General features: G+C 34.7%; 2 protein-coding genes across 3 annotated transcripts in view; both read left to right on the top strand.

Moving 5' to 3' along the window:
• The window catches only part of LOC142339618 (ADP-ribosylation factor-like protein 5B), a 463,878-nt gene that overhangs the window by 192,050 nt on the left and 245,970 nt on the right, over positions 1 to 25,858 (top strand). The gene's annotated exons all lie outside the window — the stretch shown is intronic.
• LOC142339575 (acetylcholinesterase-like) overlaps positions 15,085 to 25,858 on the top strand; it is a 30,599-nt gene continuing 19,825 nt past the window's right edge. Inside the window, exons 1-3 of the mRNA XM_075389719.1 lie at positions 15,085 to 15,264; positions 15,689 to 15,918; positions 18,653 to 19,241. Coding sequence (XP_075245834.1) covers positions 15,692 to 15,918; positions 18,653 to 19,241 — 816 coding nt within the window. The 5' untranslated portion in view covers positions 15,085 to 15,264; positions 15,689 to 15,691. The remainder of the gene's footprint in view (positions 15,265 to 15,688; positions 15,919 to 18,652; positions 19,242 to 25,858) is intronic.

The raw sequence follows: 25,858 nt of genomic DNA on the forward strand, positions 1-25,858 counted from the left end.
GTTTCGCTTTACCTCATTTTACCGCTTTTTCAAGATTTTCCGTGGTATCTTTTTGACTTCTCTAGGCTAGTTTCTCTCTTCTCTGTAAAAGAAACCAATTTGTCAAATTAAAATTACTTCCAATACTTAAAACAAACGTTTTCGAACTTTACGTTCATCGTCAGGTTAAAACTGTTTTACAAATTGTTAAAAGATAAAATGAATATGTATTTACATTTGTCTGAGATGACAATTAAAACAATTCTAGGAAACATTCTAAAAATTTCAATCGAAAATTTTTCCTTATATACAATATTTAGCCTATTTACAACACATATTTACATCTGTTATCAATTTACTTAAAAACATTCCTATTCCGGATTTTTCGATTTTGTCCATGTTCTTGTATTTTTAGGGTTATTCCGAATTTGCCCTAACCATAAGTATCCCTCTTGTGGAGGTTTTGCAAATTTCGTTTTGTCATGCACAAAATGTTTTTTTGCCCTATGCATTCTCATTTAGTCAAAATTATGATTTGAACTAATATTTTAGCGTGAGTTCCCTCCCCCTATATTCGTCGCGTGTGTTTAGTGCCGGCTTCAGCTTGCTGATATATATAGCTTCGATGATCATTAGTTTTTCTACTGACCGACAGGCGTCCAGAATTCTCCATTCAATGTCATTCGTGGCGCCACGACATTCAACTAGATGTTGACCCACCTGTGAATCCTTCTTTTGATGTTCTGTTATCCTTGTGGTAACATGCCGGCTTGTTTGCCCAACATAGATGGATCCGCATCCATTACATTTAATTTCATATACCACGTGGGATTTCAGATCTCTATCAAAGGATGATTTCAGGGTGGGGAGGCACGATCTTAATTTTCGCGTTGTAAAAACTACTTGCAATTCGCATAGTTTCTTCAATTTGCTTGCGAAGTTTTGAGTGAGGTTGCCTCTGTATTGTAGAAAAATAGTTGGCTTATCATTAGATTTAGTCTTGCTTTTTTGATGCTCTTTTGGTGTTGTTCTTAATTGGTCTTTACCGCCACTTATTATTTTTTCTAGAGTCTGATTCACAATTTTTGAAGACCATTCCTCTGGAATGGTCTTCAAAAATGGTCTTCTCTCATTCTGCTAAAAGTGATTTTGAATATCAGTTGCTCAGCAAAGCAATTCAAAATGAACAGAGTCAGTATAAAATATTGAAGTCAGAATTAGAAACGGGATAAACCCATAAAGCCCAATTTTAGATGCCCGCTATTTGAACGTCGTTCCTTTGTCTTAGTTACCATCTCTAATGCTTATTGGTATTGATAGTAGCCCCTGTAGGTTCTCTCTAAGAAACAGAAGTACGTTATGTTCAACTACGAAATGCCATCAAAATAAATCGGACTTAAAAAATGTTTTTGTACAAAAATCTTTTTTTTCAATATCTTTTCTTTCAATCCCAATCATGCTTATTGGAATCAACGGCGGCTATTTTCCGGCAATCTGCCGGGTATGTTTTTTTTGTTCTTTTTCAAGGTTAAGAAAGAAATTGCAAAGGAGGTCCCCAGGAAGCCTGTTTATTCGGAAAGTTGTTCATGGTTTACTTGACAAAAACCTTAGAGAGAAAGATGACGTACTGAACTCCGAAGACCCACGCATTTAAGAGAAGACCTGCCGAAACAATAAAAATTTACCAGCAAAAATGCCTCCGCGCCTAGAATATGCTGACGATGTCGAGTTTTTTGTAATACCATGGAAGAATTAGAAAATGTCATAAAATGTCACACAAGTACTGAAATGGTAACAGTTAGAAGTAAACCAAGCGAAAACAGAAGTAGCAGAATACAAAAAAACTGAAATCTGTAAAAGATAAGGAAGCTCGAAATCATTCTCAACGAAAAAGCAGAGATAAACAGAAAATAAATAACCGGACTTGCCATGTCAAAATACCGAAGTGTGGAGCAACCAATTCATTTCCGTCAAGTGTAAAATAACCATTTTTGATCTTTATATACGCTTAATCTTTCTGTACCGACATGGACCGCTAACAAAACCATCAATGATAAACTTAGTTCATTCCACAGAAATTTGCTGAAAAACTGTATCAACATCAGACACCCAAATTTAACAGCTAACGTCGATCTATATAATCTCGCTAATCAGTCAAAAATTTCAAATTTTCTTGCCGAAAAAAGACGAGCAGACATGGGGCACATTCTCTGCTGAGATTTTCCAATCAGGGACATTCTAGAAGTGGTTACAAGTAGGAAACCGAAGCCATCAAATGCAGCAAAACTTCTCAAGGCATAAAAAGAAGATTTACGGTCTACGAATTTCCAGGATTTGCTGACAAAAGTCCTGATAAGAAGATTGTGAACCCAATTAGCTCTTTGATATAATATGTTCTACTTTTTTCTGCACAATATAAACAGATACACTCAACCTCTTACGTGTTTTTCTCCGCGACAGTAATTCGTGGGCATTTTGCATGCAACCAGTTTTTAAACTATTCGCCCTCGACGCGTTTCCCATGAAAAAAAAAAAAAAAACGTCGGATACAATTAATGCACATTCTCTTCTCTACTTGTGCCATTTGTTACACGTAAAGTCAACATTCGTTATGGCTAGTCGCAAAGGGTCTTCATAGATGACCTCGGAACCTCGTCTATGGTGTATAGTTCTCTAAGAGCAATTTGAACCGCCTCATCTACAGGTACATTGTTGTACAGACTTTTAACGTCGAGGGATTCTTTTTGCTCATCTCGCTCCAAAGTGAATGATTCTAAAGGCTGCTGAATCATCTTTTTAACAGCCGCACAGCGATAGCTGGGGCTATTATTGGCCTTTTAACGGAGGTACTGTTCGTTCAGACGCTGTTTTGACCTAAAAGCGAAAGTAAGAAAAATTGCTGTGACATAATTTTTTCTTAGCGAGAGAAGATTTTTGATCATGCGCTGCGTTTAGGAAATGACTTTTGACTTTGAAAAGTATTTTTTGACAGAATCGTGCATATAGATAACAGTTTTAGCCGTTTTTTCGTCTAAGACTCCGTTTTTTTGCTTCTAATTTTTTTTTTTTGTAGAAATGATTTTCATTCGATGCTATATTGAAATTTAGACCCCGGCAATTGATACCACGGTGTTTTTCAGAGCATGCAAATGCGTTTAACGTTCAAAATAAGCACATATTTTTTCTTTTCATATATTTTTTCAAAATTCTTCATATTTTTTCAGATTTTTTTCTATTAATTTCTTCATTTTTGGATCTTTCAGCCGTCTTTTTGTCAAAAATCAATTAATATGGTAATTTCGCATTGATAATTCATAAACTTAAACGCCTCGTTTGGCATCGATGTATTTTTGTACGTATGCTAATCCGATTTTAGAGGTTCTGAAATCCGATTTTAGTAGTTCTAAAAACAGAGATTCCTAATTTTCTCAGGTTTTTGTCGGTATTTTGGTTTTAATAACTAGATGTAGTCTTTTTGGGAAAAATTGGAGAATTTAATTTCGTTTCAATAAAGATTCAATCATTTTTTAGCGTTAAGTTTTTGAAAAACAGTTGAAAAATTTTTTTCATAAATGCCGTCCATTTTTCATAAATTTTTTAACAATTTCTTTTGCAAAATTTTTCAATGGTTTGTTTGTTTGAATTCTGCTGTTTTTTTGTTAAGTTCAGTAGGATGGATCTTTGTTTGGGTTGACTCAATGTCCTTTTTATGAATCGAATACTGAACAATGAAACTTCATGAAATCAATGCTTTTTTCTTGATTTTGTTCATTTTGATTTTTAATTTTCAAAAATCAAGATTAAGTCTCTATTACGGTGTTCCTTACATTGTGTCCATATTCTTAACAATCTAGTTTGTATCATTCTAGCTTTGTCCTTTTGCCTATATTTATATTGGTTATATTGATTTTTTCAGTTAATAAAAAATTGATTGAATTCAGCTTTTTCTTATATTTTTGTCATTTTGTTGGTTTTGCAAATAATTTCATTCGAGATAAGGCAGTACTGAGAGTGTTCTAGAAAGCGTTTTCCAAGATCTCCCTTTATTACTTTATTCTAATTTTCTTCCGGCCTTAGTTTTGTTTTTAAACGATTGTTTGCCTTTGAATATTATTGTTGCATATGTCTTTTCTATGATTTTTTAAATTTTTGAAATATTATTAAATCATATTGTCTTGCAGATATACAACAAGGAAGAAGTATATGTTGCTTTTGTTTCACCTTCAGTGATTAGAAACCTAATTGTAGTGGTTTTCTGATTCTTACATTTTCTTTTTTGAAAAAAGTAACTTAGTTTCTAAGGTATTGTTATTATTATCTGCCATTTGCTTTCGCGATCTTTTTGAGATTAGAATCATGATTTATTTGAGGGCAATTGATAGCCTTGTCAGCTTTTTCTGCCTATCAGTTTTCTGACCATCCTAATAATGTCGTACTTTTTTAACGTTACCAATTGTTTTAATAACTTAAAATTTTGACGTCACAACCAAATTTTACGACCATATGACGTCACAACAACTCAATCCTGCTTTTTTTTTCATTCGTTCACGCAATTTCAGCTGAAGTGCGTGCGTACGTCATTTTTCGCTCTTAATGGAGCGAGTTTTTTTGTTCATTCGCGTGATTAGTTTTTTGGTCACACTTGATTTACCTCTCTCAAAAATGTCTCCTTTACTTTGAAATTGACTGTTTTTTTATTCATAGAGATAAGGTCAAATAGGTGTGTGTCACTCTAAATGAAGGGTATTTGAGAGGAGCTAATAGAGGCAGCAAAAACAGATTTTTTTGGTCTGTCTTTGTTACTCTTTTTTTGAGACTTCAGATCTACGAATCTGTTGCGGCTATTTTCTGGCAATCTGCCAGCTATGTCAGTTGCTTTACCATCTTCATAGTTGGACATTTGGCTACGCACTGTGACTACTTGAAAGCGTTTAAATACTAACTTATAGAGCAGAAAAAAACTCATGACTTTGAGAGCACTGCACAAAAGAGCCAAATATCAACACGCGAGACGAATGTGAAAGCCGAGATTTAACACGAGCACTATGCGACGAATTACTCGAGGACACTCGTAAATACATGTTTTGCAGATATAAAAGTCGAAATAAAATTTATCAATTTAAAATTCAAATGTCTTCGCAATTGCTATCATTGTGACGATTAAAACGCCTTTGTAGTAAATTAACTACAAAATGATTAAATCCACTAAATTGAAATATTGAAAACAGCAGACTTCCGAATTCTAAGAGTAATAATTTTTAGTTATAAAATTTTGGAAGTTTTAAAAAGTCAATAAAACTCAACTAGATTGGTCTAAATAGTTTTGTATCACTCCAGTCTAACTTGTCTGCAACGAATTAATTGCTCTACCAGTTGAGAAATGTCACTAGGAAACTTTAAAGCAAAACGTACATATTTAACCTAACTTGCTATTATTTGAGGTTGTAATGGGTATGCCCAAAAATGTCCCAGCCGTCAGAAAATCATGAATGGTTTCTGTGTTTCCAAGAAGTTTTTAGTGAACTTGAGAGCGAACTTTTGGCGCCTGTGAGATCAGTCGCCGATGGAAAGTTTCTTATATGGTCTGTCAAGTGTGTGGGATATCACAAATGCGGCGTGTGTGATGTGAATTTTACATCAGCGAATAGCCAAGTGAAGTTTCAATACCGAGTAGTGCCCAAGCACCGCCGGGGAGAAGTTCGGATTTTGAAGCAATATGGCCAAATGTGTAGAAAGTGCCACAACATGGAGTACAATATTCCCCGCATTGATAACAACGACAAACTTTACGCTATGGAATTACTTCTTACAATTGTTTTGTCATACTTCTACAATAGAAAGAAAGACAAGCCTATTAGGAAATTAGATCTTCCTTTGTCTGGAAAACATTTCGAAGCTGGCTGCGAAGCATGTGCATGCGGAGATTGTCGATTAAATCCTCACTTCAGAGGTACACTTATTGATAACCAAAAAGAAAAGTATGAATCTCGAGAAGATAACAACCCGAAGTCATTAACGTGGCGTTTATATTTTGGCGATGAAACTGAATTCTTCCAGCCAACTTTTGAGGACGGGATTCGAGATTCAATTGCAACCAACCGCGCGGCCTAAATCTAAATTAAACTCTAGTGTACTATACACATTCCACTACCTTTGCCTGTGTTATCAAAACTGGTATTCGAAAGAAACTATTTTATTCAATATCTGATCTTCAAAACTTTAGAGTTAGAGTTTTCTACATATATTTATTTTCAATCGAGAAATTGAGGCATCTAATAGAGTAATAGATACTTGTCCAAAAGGGTGAAAGACTTATGGAATATGTTGGCAGTGTTCTGCTCGAGCAGAAAAAGATTTTAGAGGATTGTCACGGAGTAATTGATAGGAAGCAGAGTTTGCATTTCGTAGGAAGTTGTAGTTTGTCGGATTCCTTATCAGATTTTAACAGATTTTGTTTTTCTCATGTTCTTTCCGTTTTTAATTTATGTCGTTTCAAAATAGCCATTAAAGAATAGAGGCATAAATGAGCAGAGAATATTCATACATTTTGTTTGATTAGTAATTGCTTGGTTTCTGAGGTAATGTCTACTTCGAGTCGGTTCCGCAGTCTTCCTGTTATGTTTTTTAAGGTTGTTTACGCTGTTTTCGGCTTTTTCACGTCAGTGAGAAGTAAATAGAATGGTGATTTTGGTCAATCTGAAGAAGTAAGGAGAGCGAAAAATGGAGTAGGTTTGAGGCCTTTTTTAGAACTACCTTTTAAAGGAAGTGAAAAATTGGTATTTAAAAAAGTTTTCAATTTTTGAGATAATTTTTTTCACGTGCGTCTTTCTGACTTCTATTTCCAGTTGTTTTATTTCTCTTGAGTGCTTTTAATATAATACGTATGTCTTCTAATTGCACTTTTTTGCAATTGCTTGAATTCGACGGCAACTAATGCTTGTTATAACTTTGACACATTTTGTGGTTATAGAATATTAGAACATTTGATTTGTCCCGTTTTCGATTATTTCGGTTGTCTTATCATTTGATCGTATCATTGCTGGTAGGGCTGATTGGTTAATAATGAGAAATAGCTGAACATAATCAATGGTTTGAGTTAACGGCTACAGTTTTTCATGACTTGACAATAATTTTTCTCAAAACTTTTTAGTGAATTTTTGAGTTTTGCTTCTTTTTGGTCTTGTCATTTAATCTCATTAGGGACAGGTCTCACATGGTGCTTGTTTGGGTTATTTGAATCGATACTTTTTTCCTGTTCAGCGTTAACTTATGCTTTCTACGACTTGGACGGGGATTTTTGTCCAGAAATTTTGAAAGTTTTTTTCAGTTTGGCAATTTTCTATTGGGCTTTTTGTTGGCTCATATCTTAATATCATTAATGACGGGTCTCATGGCTTCTAGTTACGATTATCCTAATCGAATCAGTTAGACCAATTTATTGTAAGTTAATTGTTCTAATTATTCTTTTAGTCTTAGTTACCATCTCTAATACTTACTGGTTTTGATACTAGACCCTTTATCCTCTCATTAAGAAACAGGAGTGTGTCTAACTACGAAATGAAATCAAAATAATTTGCGCTTTAAGAGTTCTTAGTTAAATCAGTTTCTTTTTTCATTTTTCAATCCCAATCGGGGTTATTTGAATCAATGAATTATTTTCCTGCAATCTGCCGGGTATGTTTGAAAGTAGCATTAATCAAAGTAATTCTGCTTGAATATCAAAATAGTAAAATTAAATTTTGGTACATCATGAAGTATCAAGAAAGACCATGAAAATGTGTTTTAGATCTCTTTATTTTGTAATATCATCAACAAATGCGCCTGAAGTCTTGTTTGCCAGCCTCAACGAAAACGAAATTGATTCAATGGAAGTTTTTATACAAAAGCAGTTTCATTGTTTAAAAATTTTCAAATCTTTCTCCTGACTTATTTTTCACCAATCCATATGAAAGGTATTGATAGATCGCCGAACAATCGTTCGGATTAATCCATTTACTCCGTTTTTTTTCATTTTTGTCTAATTTTACCAATAATTGCTTAGTTTGTCATTATGATATTATCTTTCAAAAGCTATCCTAAAGAAAGAATGTTTATATTAAAATAGGCTCTTCGGTATGTTACCGAGGCTAGATAAAACCGCAGTTTGCAGGAAAAGACCTGTATTGTTTTTAATGATTTTCAAATAAATTGAAGCTGTTAAAATTGTTTGTCTTTTCGAACAGTGATGGTTTATTAACTTTAAACAGATATGAAGCGTAACGCCACAACATCTCATGTGTGCCCAAAAATGCAACTCTTTGCTTATGAGATAAAAGAAAATGTTGACGCCGTAGTTGTTGCACCTAGAAGAGGAAAGAATGAAAAAAATGACTGAAAAAAAATTAATTGATGTCGCTTCTAGCTGGTATCATGATTGACGAACAAGGCGGTTAATAAAATATATAGGAAGTTTGTGCTCAAAAGACAAACTTTTTGGCTAAAGAGCAGTGAATTTGCAAAAGATGCTGTTTTTGAAGTAACGCCGTTTAATATTCCACTTTTTGACAAATTTTCCTTAGCAAAGTTTTTATTTTAACTTAATCTGTAATCAACGGAGATACAAGTGACTCTAAAAAGCAAAATCACGACCAGGCAGATTGGAAGATCGATGGGTCATACATTTCTCTGTGCTGAATTATACTAATTCTTTTTTGTATTCTCGTTCAAAGTTTTTAGTCCAAACCAAACTACATAATGAGCATACTGACAAAACTTAAATAGAAATTAAGCGTTTTTGTATTATCTTAATTTTGTTCTTTTGCTTTTTTTTTATCTGTTGTTAAGCCTATGTAAGCCTAAGAAATTGGTTGCGACATGTTGACATAAAACAGTGAATTTCAAAGCATTTGTGGATCGGCCACTTTTTGCTGTTGCAAAAAATTTCAGAGCACGAAAAGAATAATTCTCGAATTTTTCGAAATCCGTCTAAAGAAGGATTTAAGATTGCTCACGATGGAAGCGACAGATGTCAACAATGTGGCACGCGAACAATCCTTGGGTTCATGTGGAACCTCATTTTAGATGAGATGTTTCATTAATAATACTATGTGAAAGACGTGTTGAAAAAATTAGTCAATTTTTTTTATTGTGCGCAGTCTAATAAATTTTCAGCCATTTTACAACTGACTTGTTTTTTTACAATGCACAAGTCAAAATATAAATTTTACGCAAAAGATGCAAAGGAAGAATACACAAGTTACCATGCCACTGAATAAAACAACATTTGATACGGTTGAACATTTAGACTGAGAAAATTAAGAACGCCGAAAATTTTGAACAGAAAATTTCATTTGGAAGCCTAAATAAGACTGGAAAACAGCGTTAATATGGTCATTTTATGTATTCAGGATAATAATGCATACGAGTATGAAACGACTATGAAAAAAGAAGAACCGTAAAATTGACATGGTAGCAGATTTTTGATGGTTTTTTGTCGTCGCGTATCATGAGTTAACGAATCATTAATACTGTACAGTTGTTTTGTAACTTCAGATCTTATATTAATTAATCTATTGTTATCCAATTATAAATCATCAAACGTGAATTAATTTTGATATGTAAATGTAAAACTTTTAGTTAAAAATTTTTAACTTTTGTTTACTCATAAATTTCGCGGATCATAATTGTGACAGGAGACAAAGACTAAAAAAACGAACGTTTTCCTATCACCAAGTGCTCCTTTCCTCTGCCTTCTAGCATTGATCCAACCGGAAGTTTTTCTGAAAAATTTCTGAAAAAAATTGTGTCTTTGAACAATAAATATGTACGTATTTTCAAATACTTTAAAACACTAATGTTTAATTTATGAAAAAATTTTTGTTTTATTGTTGTTGTGTGAAGTTTTTTTGTCAGCAAGTTTTGACACATTTCAACGTACAGAAATTTAACTTTAAAGTTTCACGGCTGAAATTATTTGCTCGAAAAGAAAATAAGAGAAAGAATGAGGCGTCGCTGATGCTTTTCGTAGTTTGAATGGTAAGGCTTCGTTTTTCCTACAGAGAGAGAGAGAGAGAGAGAGAGAGAGAGAGAGAGAGAGAGAGTATTATTTGATATTACTGACAGGAACAAAAAAATGACCATAACAAAATCTAGAAAGCTTGCACATCTTTGCAGGAAATTTTAGGTCATTTTATATGATCTTTTCCAACAAAAGCCCTTATTTTTTTAAATTGTCTTTGAAATTCATTAGCAATAGAAAGATTAAATTCCTGTGAACGGTTGTCGAAATAGCAATTGAAAAAAAAACATAAAATGGAAACAAAAACTTAAAATTGCTTGAAGTTAATTAAATTTCTTGTACATATTCTACAAACCAAGTGCTAGGTCAACTCGTACTGTGCAAAAATATGTTTTTTTGCTATGCAATGAGGCTAAGACAGAGTTAATTATTTCTATTCGAAATGATATGCATATATTTACTTCAAGGAATACAGATAAAACAGTTTTTGATTAGTTGTATCGAAATTGTACAAATTGGGAGAACTCTAGCATGTGGATCTGTTAAAGCAAATAGAGTGAAGTGTTGGGAACTCTATGTGAACTCTAAGTGTTGAGAAATTAATAACTGAGGCAAAGAATATGAAGTTTCCGTTGTTCCAGGATGAAGCAAAAACGGAAGTATTACCCTCATTACGTTTTCTGTGAAAACTAGTAAATCGATGAAATCAAAAATTTGTTCATCTTAGCAGCGAGCTCAAATGCAACTGGCTTCTTTAAATTATAATTTTGGCTGAAGTTTCTGAATAATGCTAAATAAACAATAAGTAGTCCATATTTTTTATTGGTATGAACCGTACCAAATGTATTGTCAATAACTTTATAGTCAGCATCATCTATATATTTTGATTTTCCAATCCAATCGATATTTGCATACAATTACAAACATGGAATGCGGCGAGATATGCCGTTCATGTTGCCGAAATTGTTGAAAAAGTTTTTTTTTCTACAAGAAAATACAGAAGAAAACAAACTTAGACAGCTCTTCAAAAAGTTTTATGAAAGGATACCTGATTGGATTATCGAACGCTAATTGAAAATTTCTTTGCTTAATTAAAAAATATTTGATATCTTTGATGGCCCCGAAAAACTTCGGAACAAAATTTGGGAGTTCGTTTGTCCGAAAACCTTGTTTTGCAAAAACTTTAAAGCTAAACAAGTCTTCAAAGTATCTCAACAGTCCTTGTGATTTAAATGCAGTCCAGATTGTGGTAGTTTGCTAAATATTAAGGTACTTGAAAAAATTTCAACACAAGTCGTATAATTTCGTTACCCATATCTTCAATATTTTTCAAGGGTCAACGAGAGAGAGAGAGAGAAAAAAAGAGTTAAATGATCCTCATTTGTAAGATATAAATACAGAATAAGAAAAATTAAATCAAAACAAAAAAATTTACAATAGAGTAGTACAATCAGCAAAGTTTGTTAAACTTCAAGATAACAAAAGACACGCAATGAGGTTGTTCGGCCTACTTCACAGTATGCACAAAAATATACAACATAGGTGGTAAACTTATTGAAAATTTTTTTTACACTTTTCAATAAATCCGGTTCAATTTATCACGCAAACCTTGTAAATCAATTAAATCAAAATTTTGTTCATCTTAGCAGCCAGCTCAAATGCAACTGGCTTCTTTGAATTTTATTTTTGGCTGAAGGTACTGAATAATGCTAAATTAACAATAAGTTGTCCATATTTTTTATCAGTATGATCCGTACCAAAATTTTTGTCAAGATCTTTATTCAGCATCATATAGATTTCTTGATTTTTCAATCCAATTGATATTTGCATACAATTACAAACAATCTGCCTGAAATAAAGGGAGAATTGCTGTTAATGTTGCCCAAATTGTTGAAATGTATTTTCTAGATCAAAATACAAAAGAAAAACTTAGACAGCTCTTCAAAAAGTTTTATGAAAGGATTTCGTATTGGATTATCGAACGTTAATTGACAACTTCTATGCTCAGTTTAAAAATATTTGATATCTTTGATGGCCACGAAAAAGTTCCGAACAAAATTTGGGAGTTGATTAGCCCGAAAACTTTGTCTTGCAAAAACTTTAAAGCTAAACAACTCTTCAAAGTATCTCGACAGACCTTGTGTTTTAGATGTAGTCCAGATTTAGTGGTAGTTTAAGGTACTTGACTACTAAACATTAAGGTACTTGAAAAAATTCCAACACTTGAGTCGTATAATTTCGTTACCTATATCTTCAGTATTCTTTGTTTCAGCTCAACGAGAGAGAGAAAGAGAGAGAGAGAGAGAGAGAAAGAGAGTTAATTGATCCTCACTTGCAAGATATTAATACAAAATAAGAAAAATTAAATTAAAACAGCACAATTTACAATAGAGTAGTACAATCTTCAAAGTATGTTGAACTTCAAGCTAAGAAAAGACGCGCAATGAGGTTGTTCGGCCTACAACACAATGTGCACAGAAATATACAACATAGGTGATGAACTTACGAAAAATTATAATTTTTTAGACTTTCAAAAAAATCCGGTTCAAAGCATCACGCATACCTTGTAAATCGATTAAATCAAAATTTTGTTCATCTTAGCAGCAAGCTCAAATGCAGCTGGCTTTTTTAAGTTATAATTTTGGCTGAAGTTGCTGAATATTGCTAAATAAACAATAAGTGGTCCATATTTTTTATTAGTATGAACCGTGCCAAAATTTTTGTCATTATCTTTATATTCAGCATCATATATATTTCTTGATTTTTGAATCCAATTGATACTTGCACACATTCACAAACAATCAGCCTAAAATAAGGGGAGATTTGCCGTTAATGTTGCCAAAATTGTTGAATTTTTTTTAAATCAAAATACAAAAAGAAAAACTTAGACAGCTCTTCAAAGAGTTTTATGAAAGAATACCTTATTGGATTATCAAACGTTAATTGACAACTTCTATGCTTAAATAAAAAATATTTGATATTTTTAGTGACCTCGATAAACATCGGAACAAAATTTGGGAGTTGGTTAGTTCGAAAACCTTGTTTTGCAAAAACTTTAAAGCTAAACAACTCTTCAAAGTATCTCAATGGACCTTGTGTCTTAGATGTTGTCCAGATTTAGTGGTAGTTTGCTAAATATTAAAGAGAGAGAAAGAGAGAGTTAATTGATCCTCACTTGCTTGATATAAATACAGAATAAGACATATTAAATCAAAACAACAAAATTTACAATAGAGTAGTACAATCAGCAAAGTATGTTAAACTTCAAGCTAAGAAAGAACACGCAATGAGGTTGTTCGGCCTACTGCATAGTGTGCACAAAAATATAGAACATAGGTGATAAGCTTAAAAAATTTAATTTTTGAGACTTATCCAAAAATCCGATTCAAAGCATCACGCATAATTTAAAAGCTAAAATTTTACAATTCAGTACTGTTTTCCTGCTTAAACGGCTTATTGAAGCTTACTTAAGTGAGCATCCTGATTTCGTTAACTTATACAAAAAACCATTTTTAATTTTAAAAATGCAAATTTGCAAATGTTACTTCACAGTGTGCACAGAATGATACAACATAGGTGATGAACTTATTGAATTTTTTAAATACTTTTCAAAATATCGGATTCAAATTATCGCGCCAAATTTAATTTCTAAATTTTAACAATTCACTACTGTTTTGCCGCTTAAAAGGCGTACTAAAGCTTACTTGAGCGAACATCCAGATTTTGTTAACAAAAGCAGACTTTGTCAGGAGACTTTCGGCTAAATTTTGTGACGGAAGTATCATCAGTAACATTTTGGTGATTGGTGAAATTGCCCATTGAGTCTGGTTAGAGTCCTTGAGCTTTCAAACCGTTAATCAGTTTTGACTCCCTACGACTTCTTGAATTTTGTTCGTTTAGTTTTGCATAAAGGCGCTTTTAGTAATATGTTGTGCTCGTCTTGTTATTACATTGTCTTTCAAACTGAAACATATTTAGATGTTCCTTTGCATGGAAAATATTTATCGATTTTAAAACAAACTTTAGCATAGGTGTTATTCAAAAGCTGTTAGAATTTTGTTTGCATTGAGTAGATCTTCGCTTTGATCGAAACGTTTCCTAAAGTAAATTAATTTAAGAATTTTCTTTTGTAGCTAATGAATTGGAACCATGCATTCATCGTTCATATTGTTTTCTCAGCTTTTTCAGGTACATCATTTTTAACTTGAATGTTTTCCATATTTTGTTGATAATTATTTTATTTGTAAAAGGACTTGATGTATCCAGGAAATTTTTGCTTCGTGAAATTCATGTATATTTTTTACAAATGACCGGAATAATGTGAAACCTTTATGGTCGTGCGTAACACAAAGAAATTCTGGATAATTTCTGAATTTATTCCTGAAAGGTTACATGACAATTTACCCTACGCCATTTTACCCAACCTGCCATTTTACCCAATACCAACTTACCCAATGCTCTTTGATCTTTTTGTTCAATTATCCGATTGCGGTCGCCATTAGCAGTCGCTATTACAAGGATGGTTTAAAATGTTTGTGGACAATATAATCCCATGTTCGGTTGTGATAGTTTCATATCAAGTCCCACAGGCCATTTAATTATATAGTCCGCTAATTCCATGTTCGGTTGTGATAGTCTCATATCAAGTCCCACGGGCCATTTATTTTCTAGTCGGCTAAATAGTCGTTGTGGTTAATTTAGCAATGGGGTAAATTTGGTAAGTTGGCAGGTTGGGTAAAATGGCATTGGGTAAAATGGCAGGTTGGGTAAAATGGCGTTGGGTATAATGGCATTGGGTAAAATGGAATTGGGTAAATTGTCCTGACACCTCCTGAAATTATTTCACCCGAGGGGAATTCCTGTAGCGTTACATGATTTCGGCGCACTTGTGGCACGAAGTTCTGTAATGGATAAAAAAAATTGATTTCTGGCCACATTGATTCGTATGAATCGTTTAAGTTACGTGCTTAAATCTGAGCTTGTTAGTAGTTCATAAAATGCCTATCAATAAAAGCATTTGGGGCTGAAAATGGGCTGCATGTGTTGCACGGGTGTCATGTTGCTAGGGGATTAGGAGGATTTGCTAAATCTTAGTTTCAAAACCAAAGAAGTTCCACAGTGTCTACCTATTCCCTATTTAACTGCAAACATTCTCCTATTAATAACCGTTTCACATATAGAGAATTGTTGTAAACAGTAGCCGCTGTAACCCAATGTCTATTTATTTATTACAATAGTTCCGAAAAAAATATATTTTGAAAACAAATAATATCACTACGCCGCAAAACGTACAGTTTGGGGTCTTTGTGGACAACAGCTTCAATTAGATTTAGATTGAGTCCTCAAATTTTCCGTCTAATTAATTAAAATCTAATTTAGGGACCAAGTTTTCTCAATTTTATACAATTATACTAATTAGTCTTTTTTTCATATATGTCTAATTGACACGTTGTCATTAACTATTGCGGAAAACAGCGATAAAATGGACTATATTTTCCCCCTAGTCTAAATCAAGCGCTTATCCTGCAAGATCTTGCAAGAATCGGTCGCGTATCTTGAACGATTCTTGAAAGAGTTGGACGCTTGTCTTGATAGTCTTGCAAGATTGGCTTTTAGCTTGCAACATCCTTGCCTTTTGGATAATATCTTGCAAGATAGCCGTCGGTAGCAGACTAGGGTCAAACAAAATGTATATTTTGTGGCGTAACGAAGATAATGGAGCTGAAATTCAATTTCTGCCTGCTTGTATCCAATTGGTTTTGTTTTATCAGCCAAGTTACTTGTTCGAACACAGCGCGTGTTGTGCTGTCAAGTCAGGATCGTTCTGATATTTCTTTGAATACAGTGGTTGGAACTGAAAAGACTTTTCCCAATGGCAAGATCGTCAGGGAGTTTCTGGGTATTCCCTACGCTCAGCCGCCCATAGGAGAATTCCGATTCAGGTGAGTAGACGCAACAAATTTGTTCCTGTGAAGGGGCTGCTGTTTCCCTACGATAGTATTTCATCAATTGTAATAAATAATCGTAATTGAAACCTCTAAGACATATATATGGTAATGAGATGTGGATGGAATTCATGAATAATCAGGATGATAAACCATTATGACATCTGCTAATTACCTAGTTTAGCCCCCCTTCCTCACGAAATTATAGCAATCACCTCCCCATTATTGTATATTTATTTGCAGCAATTGGAGGGGGAGGGGGTTGTGGTAACGTGCCTTGGCACTAATGTACCGACATTGCTCATGCAAGTTTTTGAATTAATTGTCTACCAAGTGAATATATAGGAAACTTTCAAAATTAACTATTCGAAAATAATGGAATTTTGAGTAAAAAATTGTTAAACTCAAAATTACTAAATGAATGAAATAATTCCATGCCGCATTAGAAGACCGATGAGACTTGCCGTTAATTAGACAACGAGAAAAGACAATAAACAATGTATAACTAAAGACATCAAAAATTCACATATTGCTCAAGAACAATTGGACAAATAAGTAAAACCAGAGCTGTTTGCGTAAAACAAATTGTTGCAAACCCAAACTACTAAATAAATTAAGCAATACCTTGCCACAGTTGGGGCCCATGAGATCTCTCATCAGTAAGACTACGACACAAGAGAAACAGCAAAATAAACAAAAACCAATAATTACGAAAAAATATCTTTTTAATAGCACTTAGTAACAAAATAAAAAAACCATCAGGTAGAACTTAAATTACACATACACAATTGTCCTAGAAAGGGAATGGGACCTGTACTTGTTGATACTAGATAACTCGACCAAAAGATAAAAGGATTAGCGTTCAAACAGCCATTGAGTTTTATGAAACCAAATAATTGCAAAAGTCATAACAATCAATAGATTTTAACTAAAATTTGGGATAGAATTATATATAACTTCTATGGAACTGCCAATGGTAATACTGAGCCATAAGGCTATAAAATAACTGCAATTATTAAAGTTTATTTGCAATATACAAAATTACAAAGTATTGAATCCATTAAAATTCTTAGTTTTTAGCTGCAAAGATTATATATGTTCACTTTGGTCTCATTTGAACAATTTGGTGACCTGTTTTTAAATTGTAGGAAAGAAAAGATAATCAGAACCCAAAACTTTTGATTAGAAGCAAAACTCAAAAAATTTTTTTTTGAATTACCTTGAGTTTAACGTTTGCTTCACAAAAACGTTTATGGGTCCTCTCTTTGATGAGATTAATCTACAAGAATATACAAGTTGACAAAAATCAGCACAAAAGGGTTAATTTCAAAAATATTCTGAAAAATTTTTGAAATAAGAACAGTAAAAGTCGTTTCAACCATTAGTTATCAAATGAGGAAATGACAAAGGTTCTTTGACACTGCTATAGAAATTATTGAAAACTGTCGTTAACTAGAGTGTTTCTTACGACTACAAGAACCAAAAGAAACAAGCAAAAAATAAAAATTCAATGCAAGGTGCGAGAAAAAAAGGGTGCAGCAGCATTGTGAAAAAATATGAACAAATGTGCAAAAACCTTAATTTTTTTTATTAAAAAGTGTTAAGGATATAAAACGAATACTTTAAACAAAACTCAAACTGCTGAACAGGCTATTTTTTGTTTCACCAGACAGATGATAGCTCCTCTCATTAGTTAGACCAAGCAACCGGTGGACAATGTAAGATTAAAAGGCGGGAAAGTTCAAAAGTTTTTTTTTCAAAACAAGATTTTGCAAAGTGGTAACTCCTTTTAGGTATCAAATCAAAGCCGCTTAAGGAAGCCAATTAGATGCATGAGACTAAATTATAAAACTACAAGAAGTGCAACAATTGCAGACAAAATTCATTTAAAGTTTAACAAATTAGAGTCGAAGCCGAAGACCATGAGCTGTTCTGTGAATGCAAAATATATGGGTGTCATTGGATTATAAGTGAAACCTGTCATTTATAGAATTTTGATTTGAAAACTGGCCAGTAAAATTGAAAAAAAAACTGATAAGATTTTTGAAAGGACAGCGCTCGAACACAATCCGAATCATTTTGATTGGAAAAGTCCACGATGAGACCAAATCTAGCTGCTCTATTACTGTGCGTCGTCCATTTCGTAATTTTTAAAAATCTTAGTTTAATAGGATTGAAATAGAAATTTGATCCGAATAAATCTTCAATTGAACATAATTGACTCTAAAAGTTAGCAAAATAATGTCAAATATCAATTGTTCACAAAGTTTAAACCTCTATTCTTTTGAAAAAAAAACGAAATTCAAAACCTTTTCAAATTAAAATTTTACGCTTTTAGGAGTTTCTAATGATTTCATTCGCAACTCTACGATTAATATATCGATGAGCCAAAATTAACTGAGAAAAGCCTGTTGAGCACAAAAGGTGGGAGCTGAACGACAATCTGGGGGAGGCGGCTGTAAGGGAAAGACCCCAGGTTCCTAAAACTAGAGACATTTGGAAGAAATTGTTGACATCAAATTTACATAGAAAAAAATGCAATAAAACGTTTGGAATACTGGATGTTTTCTGGAGTACTGAATGAAGCCGTTTTCAAAGAATGGATTTCGGATGTTTATCTTGCAAGATCGGCCATGTCTTGCAAAGTTAGCAAAGTCTTCCAAGATCTTGCAAGATTAACATCCAGGATATTTTAGACCCAGAATTACATATAAGCAACGTAACTTTTTAGGATTTCATTTCCTTACGGGAGTCTAGGCTCCTACTTCAACGCCACATCCTGGCGACCAGCTTGTGTCCAGGCATCGAGAGTCGAGGCCTCAAACCCCTCACATGAAGACTGTCTCTATCTCAATATTTGGGCACCTAACGACCTGTACAAATTTGGGGCTGGATACCCAATTTTAGTGGCGTTTATCAGTGGAGGATTCGACGGAACAAACCAAAACAATGAGCTGTTCAGTGGGCTTAATTTGGCGGAATCACAAGATATAATCGTTGTAACAGTTAGTTACAGAGTTGGGGTATTTGGCTTCCTTAGAACGGACAATCACGAGATTCCTGGAAATTTTGGCCTCTACGACCAAAAGCTGGCTCTGGAATGGATAACGGCCAATATAAATGATTTTGGAGGTGATCGGAGTAGAATAACTCTACTGGGGAATGGGGCTAGTGCAGCAACTATTGGTTACCTGTTGCTGAGTAACGCGATAGGCAATTTGTTCAAGTGGGCTATCATGCATGGTGGGTCCCCTTTGTCTCCCTGGGCATATGTAGAGCCTAAGGAAGCAGAGCAACGTGCTGTCAAAATTGCATCCCTGGTAAGCATTATTTTTGCTGGATTCTTAGCTGGTAGGTTGCTGCTCGAATCTGGTAATTTGGCTGGTTAGTTGGGGACACATAGCTAATTCACATTGTCAAAGGGACGTCGTTTTATCCATAGCTATTTATTTCAATCGTTTTTGAAAAAAAGGTCCGCAGTTGAGGTGCCTTATCCAAGCGACCCAATGGAGACTTTGACTTCTGATCTGCCCGATGTGCGACCGAAAAAGTAGCGCAATTTTTGTTCGACCCTAGCCATTGTTTGTTTCGCAATCTGTTTCTTGTAGGACGCAAAAACTACAAAATAGCGCAAAATGAGAGTGCACATGTGGTACTTATCAACAAAAGAAAACAAGCGAAGCTCTGATGTCAGTACTTCTTAATGGCTTAGCTGAAATTATTTAGAAACAAAGATAGAAGGATGACTCTTAAAAGTTTGTTTGAAAACAAAATTTGCGGAGTTTTGAAGCACCAGCTACGGATTGTACGTCGGACTTCGCTTTCTCTCCTGTTATTTTCTCCAGAAGAGCAAAAGAAACAATTCAAACTTCTGACGGTGCCTCTCCTTTTCCTCTGAGTGCAGTAGCAACAGCAGAATTTTGCATGAACTTTTGGCATCAACTCCTAAAGCTCAGGATCAGTTGTGCTGATTTCATTGTCGTAAATAGATTTTATTTATAGATCTATAAAGATAAATTTATAAGAACCTATAAGAACCTCATGAATCACTAGAAACATTTTACAGCAGACTTAGAGAACTAGGAGCCAAGGCAGTATTCGGAGCAGTGGAACAAGATCTAGTAAAGGACTTCTTCATAGGAAAAATGAACAACACGGCAATACAAATGGAACTCCTATCGGAGATGAGAACACCTGCACAAGCACTCAATTACGCATTAGCACGAGAAAGGGGACAACAGAATCAAAAAGAAATCCTAAGAGGAAACAATTCCAACTGTAACACTACAGTAACACACCTATCAGCACGAAAAACAAGACCAGCAATACTACCCACACCACCATCGAAACAATACCCACAATGCTGGAGATGCGGGGGATCGTTCACACCTAACCATATAAACAACTGTCCCGCAAAAGTCTCACAATGCAACATTTGCAAGAAACAAGGACACTTCGCAAAAATGTGTAGATCACAATTACCCCGACTCCCAAGGAACAGAGGACAATATCAACAAAGACAACAAACACAAACAAGAAACGTAAAAAACATCACGGAAGAGGAGAAACAAACAATCGAACCACCATTAGAAGAGGACTATGACATAGAAACATTAGATTCAGAACCAACAATGTATATAAGAGAACTAATAGAGGATTGGAGCACAGTCAATCTAATTGAACGAGACCTTAAGAACACAAAAAACTCAATTCTGAACAACAAAACTCCATATGGAGAAATTATAATACAAACAAAAACGAAAAGCAACTATACTATAAATTGGTTAGCTGATACGGGATCACCACGCAGATTTATAGACATTCAGACAGCCAATGATTTATTACAAAAGGACAAACAAACAAAATTGGAAGACTACAACGGCTACACAAAATTCAAATGCTTTAACAACAACGACATTCCAATCATAGGCCAACTCCAACTGGAACTCAATTCTGGGTCGTGAACAGCAAAAAACTGCATCATACTCTTAGTGGAACACAAGTAACAAAACTTGATGGGTAGAGACATTTTGTCTAAACTTGGACTAACGTTAACCCAGTAACAAACAAAGGTAAGAAAATTCTAAATATAAACAGAAATACAATCGATCAAAACATTACAAGTTGGATTTTCTCAAAATATGCACAGTTATGCACAAGGTTAGGTAGAAGCAAAAATCATATCGCGAAGTCTATTTTGAAGAAAGAAAAAACACCAACACAACACAAAGGAAGAAGAGTTCCCCTTCACCTAGTAGAAAAAGTTGAAATGGAATTACAGAAACTAATTGACGATAACCAAATTATCCGTTTGGAGAAATGTCCTGACGATTTGTTCATAAGCCCTGTAGTAATAACAGTAAAAAAGGACAAATCTATAAAAAAAATAGCACTAGATTCAAAAGAACTAAACAAAGCAATACATAAGAACAAATATCAAATGCAAAGCATTGATCACCTAACTGATTCACCCGCAATGCATATATCAGCCAACAAATTAAACGAAGGACCCTGGTGGTTCAACAAAATCGACATCAAATACGCATACAGCCAAATACCACTTCATGAAAGCATATCAGAACATTGCAATTTCAATATACTCGGTGGAAAAGCAACAGGAACATAGATTCATAAACGGCTTTTATGGTTTAACAGATATGCCAGCTACATTCCAAAAAACAATAGACAAAATAATAGAAGGATGCAAAAATTATTTTGCTTTTCTGGATGACATCCTAATAGCAACCAAAGGAAAACTGAAGGACCACGAAGAAGCACTAGACACAAGATTACACAACCTTAACACAGAAGGTTTAGCCATAAGCCTTCAAAAATGCGAATTCGCAAAATAAACAATCGAAGGGTTAGGATTCAAAATCACTCCACATGGAGTAACACCATTAATATCAAAAACAGAAGCATTGCAAAAATTAGAACCACCAAGAACATTAAAACAACTAAGATTATTCATGGGAAGCATTCAACACTTAATAAAATTTATTCCCAACCTCGCAGAAATATCAGAACCACTACGCTTTTTATTAAAAAAGGAAAACTCATACTCAGGAAACAAACTCACATGGGAAGACAAACACACAACAATATTCAACAAAATAAAAACGCAAATCTCAATAATAAAAAAAAAACATTTCGATGTAGACAAAGACACACGAGTCAAATGCGATGCCAGTAAACTTGGTCTAGGCGCATCATTAGAGCAAAAACAAATGATATATGGCACACGATAGCATTCGCAAGCAGATTCCTTAACTCGGTAGAACAAAGACACAGCACTAACGAGCTAGAACTTCTAGCAGTTGTATGGGCATTAGAACATTTTAAACACTACCTACAGGGCACAGAATTCACACTCCAAACGGATCATCAAGCACTGCTAACAGCCCTGAAAGAAAATAGGGGAAACAAAACTTATCAAAGTAGATTAACGAGATGGGTAGACTACTACCATTTAACTTTAACATAGAACACATCCCAGGCAAACAAATGGGATTCGCTGACTACTTCAGCAGAAATCCAAATGGAATTGCCACCCCCATCAGAGGAAGACACACATTTCATAATTAATCAAATAAAGGACTTCAATTTCACACTGCTACAAAATTCATTACGTAATAATAGAAGCAACGCTAGTAACCAAACAAACAATTATGACGTCTTGAATCAATCTCAGCACACGCTAACAAAAGAGAACGCTTTACGCCATTGCCAACGTAGAAATAAGTCGCGCTCTGTATACACCTCAAAATTCCAAATGGATAAAATTCATTCTAAACAATTAACATCAAATTCGAATAAAATTTCACATACAATTCCTTCAAATTCATCAGTTATCAATTCAAATAAATGCAACATCATACAAACAATTAACGTTATCACAAGAAATAGACCTCAAATAGAAACATCAACAAGACCTATTATTAAACGATTTCGAGCTCCAAACAAGAAAAACAACACACAGAAGAATACAATGGCCAAATCACCAACAAGACCACCCCTAGTTACTATAAGCACCCAAACGGATGACATTGACAATACAGGAAAAGGAAGAGAACCATTACAGCCTGAGCTACACCCAGCGATACTCCCGTTAAGCAATAATCCAGCAAACATGCCCGACTGCAGAAAACAGCTCGCAAAAGTATTCGGAGAAGAATTCCTCGCGGAGGCGACAAAACAGGACAAATCATTAACGCCTGTGATTAGAATGATCAAGGACGGTGACTGGGAAAGCCTAAAGAAAAGCAACAAATACTTTTACTGACTACGTAACGACTTATCAGTGACAGAAACGGGCTGCATGCTGTACGACAACAAACTCTTAATCCCCCGAAACCTGAAACAACTGGTTTTTGACGCAATACATCAAACACACCCCGGCCAAGCCGGCATGCTAAGCTTGGGAAACTTGGTGTGTTTCCCCTGTTTTCACAGGAGCCTAACCTCGAAAGCACAAGCATGTGATGAATGCACTAAACAAGGTAAAAATCTAAAACCTATAATACCAAAACAAGACTTAGGTAAACTTCCAAAATTATCAGAACCAAACGAGAAACTCCAAATGGATTTCGCAGGACCAATACCATTTCGCAATCACATGGATAAACGGATAATTACTATATTTTAGTATAAGTTGTTAGGTACTCTAGATTCCCGACAGCACAAGTATATAAAAATTGCGACGCATCAACAGCAATAGAATATCTTGAAGAATACTGTAAATTTCATGGCATACCACGTTCACGTAGGTGCGACCAAGCACAAGCATTCAAATCAAGAGACTTCAATGTATATTGCAAAGAGAACAACATAAAACTAATTTTAGCTCCAGCTGGAGATCATAGAGGAACAGGAATGGCCGAAAGACTAATCCAAACAATAAAACGCAAACTAGGTGTAATGACTATCGATCCCCTCTGGTCATCAGAAGACATTTCAACAATTGTAGCAAACATAATACAGAGTATAAGACTAATCCCAAATAGAGTAACAAGAATTGCACCATTTATAGCACATTTCGGAAGAAAACCCAACACCGCACTGTCAAACATAGTAACAAAACCTAACAAACACAACTTATCATATAAGCATATAAAAAATTTCGCTTCAGATCGGAGACTTCTAAAGCAACCAGTGCTATCCCCATCAGCAATGTGGGACATGGAGCAAGAGTCCGAGCCGGAACTCAACATACAATGCAAAGAAGGTTCAGAGAAGGTACCACACCGAGACAACCTTATCTCCAATGAGATTGATGACTCCGAGAATGCGCCGCTGCTTAGCCCCACGCGCACCCCGGGTAAGATTATACCATCAAAATTAGAACTCACATAAAACATCGGAGAGAAAACATCAACAGTTATATATAGTAAAAAGCAAGTCGCACGAAAAACCATTGCACGCAAAGCACCAGAACCACGCGGAACCTTAAAACCACAATGGAATATAATAATATAACAGAAAATGGCACGATCACAAACTACTCACCACACACAATAACACTTGACACAAATAATAGCAAGCAAAAACACGGTCATAAGAAAAAGCGACTTAGCAATCGTAACACAACCAATTACACATCAACAAGAACAAGCTACTCCAGCAAAAAGATTAATCCACATGTTAGCATGTAAATCACTTAGAGAATACAACAATAATCAAGAAAAGATTAAAAAATTCTGTTTAGAAGAGAAGAGACAAACCAAATTAAGACAGCAGGCACTAATTCCAGGACCAAGCTCACTCCCTACAAAAACTCCAATGGGAGATCAGGACCCATACAGCCACGAGAAAATCCTCGAAATAGCAAAGAACAATCAATCGCAACAACAGAAAAGACGCCCACAACAGAAACCGAAAATCAACAACACGAAACTGCAACCAAAACAACAACTCCAACCTCAGAGACAAAAAAAGTATACCATGCCACAGAAAGAACAAAAACAAGTAGACCAAGGAAAGCGTAAACACCAAGCAAAGCCAAATGAATCTTTCCTAACTAAGTCAAGAGCCGCCGCACTTCAACAAACCAAAATCTATATGGAGAAGGAACAAAATCGATCTTTCATTCGAAGTAACGAAGACGAATTAGCTAAATCGCCAACCATCGAAGTCATAACGCTAAGCTCAGACTCGACTCAAGGAAGCCCATCAAAAGTTTATACATCAAACAACAAGTCTGATTTTATGGTCACATCACCGGACAGTCCAGATATTCCACCCTTCCAATCAAAAATCTCAACACCAAAGATCGACAAGGCTGTAAAGAAGATCCAGCATTTACACACAACTCCGACATCTAGTAACTCACCAATCGAGTACCAAACAACTCCAAGTGGAGAAACAGAACGTAAAGAATGTGCTCCCATAAGCATAAAACAAGGACAAGATATTCAAACAGCATCAACAAGCGAAACATCCACGAAACAACAAGCAGTCGAGGACAAACCAAAGCCTACTAAAGATCACGACAACAATGAAGAACACCAAATGGGAATCCAATCACCGGGGAAAAGCTCCATCTCAGACATCAAACAAAGCGATTTCTACGAAGAATTCCAAGAATGAAATTCTTACTTGTCGTGGGGGGAGTGTGGTGCACCTCCATCCGGAGCACGAGGATAAACGGAACCAAGCTTCTTAGACGTATTATATATAAACACTCATAAACTATATGGTGCTATATTTACTCTATAAACTGTTCATCTATATTAAAGTACTTTGTAGTTATTCGCTACTGTTAACATTTGTGTTAATGTTTTGTGTTATGAAGTGTCAACGCAAGCGCCGACAGGTATTCGTCTGCTCACACTTGATGTGAATGCAACACTATGAAATAGTGCAGTTCTGCCTTTACATTATTAACCTTAGTTGTGCATTCCAAGTGGAATTCAAGCTTCGCTAACAATTGTTTTCATTC

This window comes from Convolutriloba macropyga, chromosome 1, assembly GCF_964194025.1.
Source record: "Convolutriloba macropyga chromosome 1, txConMacr16.3, whole genome shotgun sequence".
In the NCBI taxonomy this organism is placed as follows: Eukaryota; Metazoa; Xenacoelomorpha; order Acoela; family Convolutidae; genus Convolutriloba; species Convolutriloba macropyga.